Consider the following 12275-nt stretch of genomic DNA (forward strand, 5'->3'; position numbering starts at 1 on the left):
CACAAATGTTTGCACCCTTAGCCAAAAGTAACAGAAGTTGTAACAAACGACGCGCCTTTGTTGTGGCGGTAAAACGCGTGCGCAAACAAGAAATAAAAGGCTGGAAGTGAGGTGAGGACGTGCCAGATCCGACTAGATTGTATCTGCAGTACACATTCTTTTACCCCATTGTAAGGAACTACAACTACGGTGTACTAGCGAACACTGTAGCTCCTGTAGCTACAACCTATCTCACGGAGTAAGAAACAGCTGCTCCGTGCCCCGAGTTGACAGGTGGCCATCATCATCATCAAATCACCGGATCGGCGGCGTCGGTGTGCCAGTTTTCAGTCTGCTCGAGTGCGGTTTCTAGTTCTCAGATTGCAGGTGTATCGTTGGGAGTAGCTTCCTACATCATTGACGACGATTCGGAAGACAGTACGGTGAGATAGTGGTTCCACCAGGAAGTTCTGGTCTAGTGTCACGTTGATGACGCCGAGTCTGCGGCGTCGTGTCAGCCGTGTTTTCAACGTTTTCAACAGTTGAGTGGAGAAGACCGATTTTTTCAGTTGCCGCTACGTGAAGCGTATGTTGTGCACTACCTTCGTTTTAAGTAACCTTACCAACGCTTTCGGAGCGCGCGAAACGCGAAGTACACGCAAAACTCGAAGCGCACTAGCCAAGAAACGGACGCACGAAGCGCGACCGCTCTTTTTCTTCGTGTGCCTGCATTCTCGGCCATTTTTTCTGCTTTTTGCGCTGGTGAAACTACATAAATAAGGAGCGTGCAAGAGCCTTTCAGTCCAGCTAACCGCTTGAACTCGTATTACTAGAATGCAACTCAGGATAGAGACAGTTCAGCTTTGTTTTCCCCGACTTGTGCCTGCTTGGAAATTAGTGTTCTTGATTGCATATGATGCACTTGCGTGCTGTGAAGCAACATTATTAAGAGTGCATATCAGCGCAAACGACAAGAGTGGACAGAAGAGATAGCACGGAGCGCTGAACTTCCAACAATTCATTTCTTTGGGAAGCCTTCACTTTATATACAGTTACACACTGGTGCAACAGCCATGCGCGGAACACGTGTAAGCCATGCGTGTATACCAGTGTATAACTGTATATAAAGTGAAGGCTTTCCAAAGAAATAAATTGCTGGAAGTTCAGCTCACTGTGTCCTCTTCTTAATCATGCAGCGTACTCACTGTTCGTTTGTTTTCCTTTCGACAGCTCATCTTGGACTAATACCGCGACATGGCTCTGAAGTGACCCAGTTAAGCCCACTGCATGGAGGATAGACGATGGGGAAACTTGACACATGCGTGAATTAACTGTCGTTTTCCAAGCAAAACTGTGTGTTTTTGAAATTGCACAGCAGGATGCACACTCATCGGTGGAATGTTTGTCCACTGCCATAACTACACGTGGGCATTTGTCATTTTTGACACAATGGCTACGCAGGATACCCATAACCTGTCCACCGCTACAACCACATCATTTCGGCATAATGACTACGCAGAATATCTATAACCTTGCTGTCCATTGTGTGCTATAGTCCTTGGCTTGGCTTGGCCAGGAGTGAGACTATCCAACATGCCGCGCATCAGCGAAGAAAGGAGACGTCGCATCATCAGCCTGCACGAACAGGGTTACTCGCACCGCGACATAGCAGCCACCGTTGGCTGCACTCGGTCCTCGTCGCTCCGCATCATCCACGCTTACAACGAAGAAGGGCGCATCGGCGACGCTTTCCGTTCAGGCCGTCAGCGGGTGACTACGGATTTTGAGGACCTCATGATTGTCGCCGCTCTGGTGGACGATCCTTTCCTGACCACCGCCGACATCAAGCGGGAGCTGAAACTGAAGGCCAGCGAGAATGTGATCCGACTCCGGCTCCAGGAGGCCGGACTGACCTGCTGGAACGGAAACACCAGGTTGTTCCTCACTCCGGAGTTCAAGGCGATGCGGCTCAAGTTTGCCGATGAGTATAAGGGCTGGACCGCGGAGCAGTGGCAGAGGGTCGTGTTCACCAACGAGTCGACAATTTGTTGCAAGTGGGACAAAAGCAAGAAATTGTGGAGAGTGCTACAGAACTGGTAATAATCGGTGTCTGTGTGTGTTTGTGGCATGCTTCTGATAGGATAAAGCAGTGACTCACAAACGTGCAACTGTCGCGAATGTCATTGAGGAACCTCCTAAATAACTGTTGTTGTGGCTAAGTGACCATGCTCAGTTACAACCTAAGAGAGAAATGTCAGCTCCACCCACAGCCATCGCAGTCCCTCCGATAGAGAATTTGCATCAAATAGTACTCACTCATTTTTATGAGGACAAGTACTTCTTGAGTGGTTTACTCTCCCATAGAGACACATATTTGTGTTGCTGATTTTAGGTTGGAAACTTGAACATCCTGGTAAATTTCGTCAGGGATTCTGACATCACTGCTCAGCCAAACGAAATGTTTGAGGTAGTAACGAAGGATCTTTAACTCTTAATATGTGCAGCATTTACATTAGCCGAGAAAAAGTACTTACTGTTGGAGCGGAAACCAGCTAGCATGACCGGCTTTTGCAGGTGAAGGGTGGCTGTACCACAGTTCTGCAGGTGGAGCTTGCATTTTTTCTTTGGTTCTAACCGACTACAGGGTGTTACGCCGCTGAGCATGAGAGCAAGGGTTCAATTTCTTGATGCAGCTGCCACATTTTGATCAGCGTGAAATGCAGTAACATCCATCTGCATAGGTTTAAGTGTATGTTACATAATCCTGGGTGGCGAAAATATATTCGGAGTTACTTTTTACAGTATGCCTCATAATCATATCATGCTTTTGTTGAGCTGTTTGAAATCTTTCAAGACTATTAAGCCAATATCATACTTATTTGGCACTGCATGCTTTTTATTAGGTGTTCCATCAAGGCGGGACAGTGGCGTAGCCAGGGGGGGCACACTGGCCCGTGCCCCCCCCCCTCCCTCCCCCGAAATTTTCTTTTTGCCATGGCATACAGACACTCGATCACATTTGCCTGCCCGACCCCCACTTCAGATCAAGGAGGTGACCCCCCCTCCTCGAAAAAAATTTCTGGCTACGCCCCTGAGGCAGGATCAACATGGTCTCATTGTGGCAGTCTGTTATCCCGTCACTTTTGCAGTGCACTGCTACACGTGACAGAAAAGTGACCTTTGGACTGATTCCAAACAATCTCTCTATGCTCAGTGACTCCTGGATGCCATTACTGTAGACAGTGCAGAGAGATACAGAGAAAAAGCAATTACACATTGCAACTGTCTCAGCTGAAGAACTTACGTGTAATCACCTAATTTATAATTTCTTTTCCAGGAATGACCCTATCTTTGTCCGGCAATTGACGGTAACCAACCGCCCATTCATCAACGTGTGGGCCATGGTTACGTACGAGGGCTTGGGCCCCATTGTCCGTGTTGCAGACGGCTCGCTGACGCCCGAGAAGTACGTTAAACTGGTGGACAACGTTGTGCTTCCTTTCCTAGGCAACGGGCCTTTCTGTGACCACAGCTTCGTCCTTCAACAGGACGCGACGTCTACGTATGTTTCGCCGGTGGTGCTCGAACACTTGGAAGTGCGCGGCATACAACGGCTCCACTGGCAGCCCAAGTGTGAGGACCTCAATGCCGTCAGGAGCGCCTGGGGAATTGTCAAGGAACGGCTGTGGCGCCGACGCCTGCGCGACCCGACGCCCGACAACATGTGGGCCCTCATCGAGAAGGAGTGGAACAAGATTCGCGCCAGGCCTGACCTGGTCCGCAGCTTCTACGCGACGATCCCAGAGAAAATTCGGGAGGTCATCGACCTTAAGGGCGGCGTCCTTCCGCAGAAGGAGCCTGTGACTGCTGCCGAGTCGCCTGTGGGTTTGTCAAACGCGAATGCTCGCACCAAAGTGCCAGCTGCAAATTCTGAAAGCTTCGACGCCAGTGCTGGTTCGCTGGACGGGTGTTCAGTGAATGCTGATGGTTCTAAAGATTCTACAGAGATGGAGGAGCAACATATCGTGTCACTTAATCCGTACGATTGCATGTTTGACGACAAAACCTGAAGTGTGGATTAGAGTGCGGTATTTTTTCTTTCTGGTGTACATGCACCGACATTGTTTTGGATGAGTGGCCTTTGGTACTTTGCCTACCTTTTACGATATAATGATGTTACTTGAAGCATATGTACTGGCCCTGTGAATGTTAACAGTGCCTGAATGAATCAGCTTGCGTGCTGTCAATTCCTTTGTTGTAAAACAATTGCAAGAACAAACTCTTCATTGCCAGATTTAAATTCAAGGAAAACAGTTGGCATTGCAGGCACAGATCATGAGAATGGCAACATCATTGCTCTGAAACTGTCTAAAGAAATCCATGAGTGCCTAAATGCCATTGAATGTGCCTCAACACCGTTGGTGCTTACTGTAAGTACAACTGTGCATGTGTAATGCCTGGCCACGATGACGAGGACATAATCTTGGGACATGCTTCAAAAGGCAACCTGAAGCATCGAGAGTTTGTTGGAGACTGTTTCATCGCACATTTTTGTTGCTGTGCCTAATGATATTTTTGTTAGATATGTGGTAAACACCAACATTTGCATAAGTCTTTCTGGTTTGGACGCACCTTGGTGATTTATAGTGCAGCTAATGAGAACAAAACGTTCGGATTGTTATTGGCATATAGCTTGAAGACGGAATGTGCGAACTTGATCTCGGTGGTTATGGCACAGTGCAATAAACATAAAGGTGTTGATCTGGTCTGACGAAATAGTCTCCACTGTGTTTTGGTCATGAAAGAAGGGGAATTGGTCGGAGGTCTCACTTCTTTTGTTAGACACAATGTAGTGAATCCAATAAACAATTAAGCCTAGGAAAGCACAGGGGAGATATTTTGTTCGTTCTAAACGATGGGGCGTGCAAACACGGACACAACAAACGCCGGCGTTGGTGGTGTCTTGACTTATTTCTTGCGTTTGTATTTGCACGCCCCGTCTTTTAGAATAAATACTTACCAACTAGCTCAGCTTTCTGTTATTCTAAACATTATTTTTAACTAGTGTAGTAATTATGACCTAAACGGAAATCAATTAAAGTGATACATTGCATTTACTACTCTTTTCCTTGGCATATCACACTATCTCTCTGTTTATCCTTATTCTTAACGTAATTAGCAGCGTTACTAGATTAATCGAGGAATGTTGACGTTCAGCAAGAAAAAAGGCGGGCGGGCGTCACGCCCCCTCCCCGAAGACTTATTGACGGGCGATCATGAAGAAAAACTAAATATTAATAAAACTAAGAACGCACAGTGAGTGGTAAGAGGCAGCAGCAGGAAGGGTGCTACCGCACTGCACGTGGCTTCCGCAATCAGCTGGCAGCTCATTTCACAGTGCGTGGCCTCCGCGATTGGCTGCGGCGACGCTGTGTTGCCGCGGCAAGCACGGAGGCCACGCACTGTGACGTGACCTAAGGCCAGGTAGCGCAAAAAACGCACAAGAAAAGGAGTAGAATTTTGTAAAGCAAAAGTTTATCTGCTTTATTCTTTTACAGTAAAACCAAAAACGTTAAAATAGGTTGAAAAGTCGTTCATAAGCATTTCGCCATCGTCATAAATTTATTGAAGCCGCAATTGTCATAAATTCAAGTGAATCCAGGCCGAGCCAAGCCGTTCACGCATGTGTGCGTGTGTGGCGTCGCCGCCGGCGGTCTGTGAATTTTTTTTTGACAGTGCGGTTGGTGCAGTTTTGTCGGCGTCTCTTTCGCAGCTCTTGAAGTATGGCCTGCTGCTTATGACAACGGCAGCACAAGAACTTCGCTTTGTTTGACTGCGTAAGCAATTTAATTTTTGGGCGCGCCGGTCGCTCTAAAGCGTTCGCGAAATCGTAAGGAAAACGGTGGCGTTTTTCATGGCCCTGCATAAACATGCAACTTCTTTCAGAGCTACCGTTATTAGTATGTGGCAGTCAGAAATATGCTCATCGTGACTACAAACGTAGAAAATGTGACGAGTGCTTTACAGTATAATAACTATGCCAGTGTCACAAGCATGAAAGCTGCTCCCACCCCTAGCAACCCGCAGAAGGCAATCAAGCATTTGTTCTTCCCAGAAAATGTACTACCACTACTCAACTCATCGTTCCGTGTTCCTACTCCCAGGTCTAGCTCGCGCCGACTTGATCATCACCATAATGTTAACATTATACCATGTTCAACTACTGTAGGCTCGCAATCATTTGTTCCAGAAGAGCTAGGGATTGGAATCACTTACCTGCCTTCATAACTAGCACAGCTGCTCCAGCTGCATTTAAAGATGTCCTGTCGAGCCTACTTTAGCAATACACGTTTGTTTCATCTACGTAATTTATTTACTCGATGTATGCAGCCTAAATCCCCTTTACTGTTATTGTTATTTATGCTTTCATTTTTCTATGCCTACCCCCCCCCCCCCCCCCCCACTCCCCTGTGCAATGTATTTATACCTTGAGGGCTCTACAAATAAGTAAGTAGATATTCTTTTGCGCGTGTTGAATTGTGCTTTCCAAACGTCCGACTAAACGGTAACTGGCGGACGCGCAAGAACAACTTTTGCCTCGACAAAAAAGTCGCGCTTCTGTAGCGCGGAAAACAAGCTTTGCACCCGCGCATTTCTTGAGAGGGTGCGAAAAAGCGTCAGGCGCACCCATTGCTCTACAACTAATCCATTTATATAAAAACGCGCCGGTCCCTGCACTCGATCGTCTCGTAACACTTGGATCAGCATCAAAGTATGCAGCTTAGCCAGCACCCTGATGATTGCTTCGCAGTACTCCGATTCCCGCAGTTCGTAAGATCTTGAAATTTTGTTTACCTCTGTACGTAGCGCGCCATCATCGACGCCGGAGGCGATTTTTTTTCGTGGTCATGTAACTTCAGTCGTCCGTGTTCGTGGGTTTTCAGGAGGCAGCGAATAAGATCGGGTAATGCTGGAACGTCAAGAGATGACTTTGTTTCACTGGCGTAGCCGGGGGGGGGGGTCTTCGGGGGTTCAACCACCACCCCCCTCCGAAAGTTTTAAATTTTGCATGTGTATATATATGCGCACGCATACAAACACACACACGAATATGCTGAGAGTATGGTCAGACCCCCTTCCCCCCCCTTCCCGAAAAAAAAAATTCTCCTACTTTGTTCAGTGCATTTGCTTTCTCATATTGTGCAAATAGTATAGTGTATGTGATGTACCAGTACATGTTCATCATCTCGCCATTTAAACACTTTACTTTCGCCATTTTGCATCCTCGTGCAGATTTCCCGTGTAGTTTAAGACATCGGAGTGACACGTGGTTTACGTTTTTCATTCTGGCAGATGGAGCTCCGTACGACAGCCGTGTACCGTGGTGCCACTCCGATGGCGGCTTGCACAAACCAACTCCTAGCGGCCAAGCAAAGGCTTTCCAATGTCTTGGGAGACGGCTTCAAGGCATACATGAACTATCTGAAGCTCTGGTTCAGCCAGAAGCTCACCAAAGAAGATTTCGACGTGGAAGTTCGGAAAGTGCTGACCCAGGAGGGAGTGCGCGCCCACAACGAGTTCCTTTTGGCATTCTTCAACAAGTGCCAAGCCCCTTGCATGGGCCGTGAGTCGAGTTCCTCAAACGCCCGCGACAAGAAGCTCAAGAGCAAGGCCAAACCGGTGCGAGTGACCTTCGAGAAGAGGTTTGTGCCGGTCTCTGTCACGCGCCACGTGCCCGCGGCTAAAGAGCCTGCGGCCAGTCTCGACTTGTGCCTTCGCGAGTACTGTCTTCCCGACAAGATGCTCGTCCACGGTCGCATGTTTGTCATCGCTTGGGACAGCGGACTGGAGGCCGTTGACGACCGGGCAGTCCAGCTAGTCGTCATCGCCATCAAGCAAAAAGTGAGAGACATTATCTTGGCTCTGCTAAGCCGTCGCAGCGCGTACAAGCTTCGGGACGGTCGAATGCAACACAGCCTGGGATGTGCCCCGCCTAACCCTTACCTGCGGTTCCCCGGTCGGTCGAACTTCTCATTAGGCCTAGCGGCGGCGGCGACGGTGACGCCCACTGGTGAACACCAGCCCTGCGCGCTGCCCAGCTTGGATTGGGCCGAGAGTAGGGCCGCTATGGAAGTGGCCGCCGATCCGTGGGAGCGCCCACCTCGACAACCCGTCTGTGCCGCCGATTTGCTGGAGACGCTTCAGGTTCGACGCGACGTCTTGCCAGCGCACTCGGTCGGAGCGAGGGCCCTGGAGCACGCGCTTGCTGCGCAGTGGCACCCGAGCCACGAAGAGCTGCGGCAGGCCAGCATCCACGAGCAAGAGGAGGCACTGAGGGCACAGCTTCTCGAGCAGCACTTGGTCTGGTGAACGGGCCCCGTGGATGTACATTTTCTCGTTACAGGATCATGCTTGACGTGCTCGGGTCAATCTATAAGGCTCGGGTAGCTCAGCTCAGACGATATTCCCACCGTACGTGTTGGTACAAAGATGCAGACACCACACCTGTTGGAAGCACAGAACACTCTAATGCGTAGAGTTCACTCTAATCCGTATTTTAGGTTTTGTCACAAAACATGCAATTGTACGGGTTAAGTGACAGAATATGTTGCTCTTCCATCTTTGTAGAATTAGAACTATCAGCGTTCACTGAACTCCTGTCTGGCAAACCAGCACAAACGTAAGAGTGCTGACATCCTGAACAGTGAAACATTTCAAAGATGCATATGTGTCCGGCTGATACAGAAGCGACAGACTGAACGCACAGTGACAAGCTATAGGCTCATCGCCACGATGACAGCGTGTTGTAGGCCGTTCAGCCATGTCATCCAGTCAAGACTACAAAGAAGGGTTGAATAGTGAGCTCTGGAGGGAGCTGCAGAATTGCCTCAGGCCCAGCCATTTGCCTGCAGTGTAGCCCACCTGTCACTTTAGTGATAGAAGTGCTGCGCGAAATGACTGATTTTTGCGTATTTTATTTGCGCCATGATTGTGCGGAGACTCACACGAGCTTTATAACCTCTATGTCGACTCTACAGGCTAAATGAAAATGAACTGTGATGGTTGTCAAACTGAATGGACGACCAAACCAAGCCAATTTTCATTTTCTGAGCCATTGCTAGTGACATGTGCTGGTGATCCGGCTAGCTGTGCTGCCTTCTTGGTGGTCACATTGGAATATTTCATTTGGCAGTGACATTTAAATGCACAGGTGAAATAATCGGTTTCGGCTGCTGCATGCCTGGCTTTGTTTTCATGGACAATATTAGAATGTTTGGAAATTTTAAACATACAATGTGCAAGCCTCAGCAAGTATCTCTCTCTTGTGTCTTTTTTATGAATGCTCAAGTATGCCTTGCTGTTTGATATTTATTTTCGTGCTTTGATCATGCCTAGCAATGTTTTTCACATACTGACGCGCATTTGTGAGCTCTCAATTTCATAGCATGCTATTTTTGCCATTAACAGCATTAGCTTTGAATCTTGCTTCACTTGTCAGTAGCTCCTGCAGGCCTGCAGTTTGTTTTATATCTCATGTACATAATTAGAAATATTTCATAAATTCTTTTTGTAAACATGATTGCAGTGTAATCACCGGTGCTAGATCAAAGCTAGATTTCACATTTTTGTGCTTGCCCTTTCGCACACAGCGGTTTCCATGCTGTGCATATTTACTACTAATGAAGTAATCGTGCGGCATCAGAGTTGTATCATTTATGTCCAAGACAAGTTCGTCTTTGTCATCTAATTCTTCTTTCTCAATTTGGGCTACTGTGTCATACCAATTACTACCTCGTCAAGTTGGATTGGTATTGTTATACACTAGTTGCGTAATTTCTAAAATAAATTTGTCAGTGTGGCTGTAGATGATCTATTTGACAGTTAGTTTTTGTTTCACCGTATTTATAGCTAAGCTTTTTTATCTTAAAGTAATCTGTTTCATTTGATAGACTTGTGCGATGTGTTACGGTGATCCAAAAAAAAAAGGCAGCAGTTCAGGGGAAGACTGAAGTTTTGAAGAGGTGGAAAATCCGTGAACGTGGGGTGTTCACGCTGGAGCCGACGTTTCGACAAGTGGACTTGTCTTCTTCTGCAAGGCTGCAACCGCTTTCCTTAGCGCACATGTGTATATGCTTTCTACCCTCTCCTCCAATCCAAACCAAGGAGGAGGAAAGGGCAACTGCAAAAACGGGGTTGGGGTGGTAGAAGGAGGGGCCAGCATGCCGAATTAGGCGAGTCAAAAGGAAAGAGAAATAGTCCGTGAAAAAGAAAGAAGCACATACCCACATGTGCCAAGGAAAGCAGTTTCAACCTTGAAGAAAAGTTCAGTTGTTGAAATGTCAGCTCCAGTGACACCCTGTGTTCATGAATTTTTATGTTACGGTGACGTACTTTGTGCTTCAGTGTGTTCATGTTAACTTATGTAAAAAAAAGCATTCTGAAAGTACTGAGTTTCCCTAAGGTGTGTTCGTTTTGTGTTCTTTGGTGAATTCAGTTAGTGTGTTACGTGATAAAGAGTAATTGCAGATATTTCTTCAAATGCTTACATCACTGTCATACTGATTGCATCCGAAGTTTGCTGCCTGCATGTGGGCATTGAGTTGCTCCAAACCATGGTTTTCTTGCTTCAAATGGTTAACTTTTCCTTCTCAATAAGCATACATTTCTGCTTGAAACTGCTATTCTTGTTGCTCTAAAAGCTGATCCAAAAGTTCCTTGAATCGCTATCACCCAGGTGATGGAAATTCGAGTGAGGAATGGAGCCCTTTTTTTGTTTGCCTTCTTCGACATGTTGCGTGCTTCCAACAGCACTGAGCAGGGCCCATGCCGCGACATGTATTGCAAGCACTCGGTCTGACACAGGGGAAAGTGTGTGTGTGTGTGTTGTGTGTGTGTGTGTGACGGCTTGTAAAAAGCAGTTGCAATCATATTTTCTTGGCTTAAAGGGACCGACAGCTGCCCAGAACATGAAATGAGATGACTGCACTGATGGAAAGATTGTCCGTCGCACTGACTCAAACCAACCCCGTTTATCTCGAGAGAGGTGGATTTATACTTTTATTTCTTCATTGAAAGTTGCGAAAAATGACCTTTGGCGCCTCTGGCGGCAAAATCATAAACGGAATTCTTATCCCAACCCTGTTCAGTTACACAGGATGTTCCCAGAGATCTACCCAGATTCAATATGTAAAGCATGTAGAATAGAAGAGGCCTCCCTAAGCCATATGCTATGGGGGTGCTCCAATCAGCAAACAGACTCCCCAAAACCTCTCCGGGAGCGATGGCGGAAAACGCTGCTCAGCTCTGATCTACAGGACCAAACCTGGGCTATCAAGCAGGCCAGGGAGGCTAGTGGAAGACAAGGTCTTCCGTCCTCCATCTGAGCGGTCTGGCCCGGACCAGCAACTAGCCGGATCTTGCAATAAAGTTGTTTCATTCATTCATGAAGCCGGTCAGGTGACCATTGATTGGTGTATGCGCTCGATGACTTTTTGTTAGTACTGAAATATTGTTCATTTCTTTATATTAAAAGATATTACTCCATAAAAATGTACATATAGGCCTGCTTTAGTTGTATGCAACAAAGTGGCGCTGCTTTCGCTTGGCGTAATGATGCCATGCCGCGAAAAGCCATCCATGACACAGGCGCAGGCAACCTTGGTCGCAGGCGCGCACAACGCTGTACAAATACAGAGAAGGTGTATAAAGCCACATCATCTCATTGTAACAGCTTGCTATTTTCAAAAATGGTTTGAAATCTCAAAATAAAGGTGGTTAAGCATAGCTACAGTAACTCCTGCGAAAGCAGAACAACGACAGCTTTCACAAGGGCTAGCGGCATCGCTATCAATTCTCAGCGTTGCTGGAGCAAGCCTTCATGCGTGTTTGGAGCCTTTCAGATATAAAAATACTGCTTATAAAATAACTATGTGCTTTTCGGATAAACCACTGCAGCTACAAACGCTACGAAGGGTAAGCTTCCTGTCGCGCCGTAAAAAACTTGGTCGAGAAAAGTCAGTTGTCGGTCCCTTTAAAAATGGAAAATGGTTTCATCACCTAAGCCATAGAGTTTCTTACAATAATACACCTAAGCCATAGAGCTGTGAAACACTGAGCACGCAGAGACACAATAAAAGGGTACTGCGTCTTAACAGCGTAACAGGCTAGCATTCAAACTGCGCGCGCCTAAAACCGAAACAAGGAGTTGACAGCTGTTTGGTTTGCCACTCAGTAACAGGCGCGAATCTCAAAGGCTGTGCCTTTGGGCCCTGCGAGCGCCGGAATGCACCTAAAAT

At 47.2% G+C, this 12275-nt stretch overlaps 1 protein-coding gene across 1 annotated transcript; it reads left to right on the forward strand.

The window, feature by feature from the left end:
- Positions 1 to 5634: 5634 nt before the first annotated feature.
- On the forward strand, positions 5635 to 11462 carry LOC119407170 (transcriptional adapter 1). The gene is made up of 2 exons (XM_037674043.2): positions 5635 to 5816; positions 7333 to 11462. The coding sequence occupies exon 2, from the start codon at positions 7333 to 7335 to the stop codon at positions 8347 to 8349; it is 1017 nt and encodes a 338-aa protein (XP_037529971.1). The 5' UTR covers positions 5635 to 5816; the 3' UTR covers positions 8350 to 11462.
- The last annotated feature ends 813 nt before the right edge of the window (positions 11463 to 12275 follow it).

Source organism: Rhipicephalus sanguineus, chromosome 10 (assembly GCF_013339695.2).
Source record: "Rhipicephalus sanguineus isolate Rsan-2018 chromosome 10, BIME_Rsan_1.4, whole genome shotgun sequence".
Taxonomy (NCBI): Eukaryota; Metazoa; Arthropoda; class Arachnida; order Ixodida; family Ixodidae; genus Rhipicephalus; species Rhipicephalus sanguineus.

Excerpts from the sequence above, each read along its gene's own strand:
- LOC119407170 (XM_037674043.2), top strand. The coding sequence starts at position 7,333 with ATGGAGCTCCGTACGACAGCCGTGTACCGTGGTGCCACTCCGATGGCG.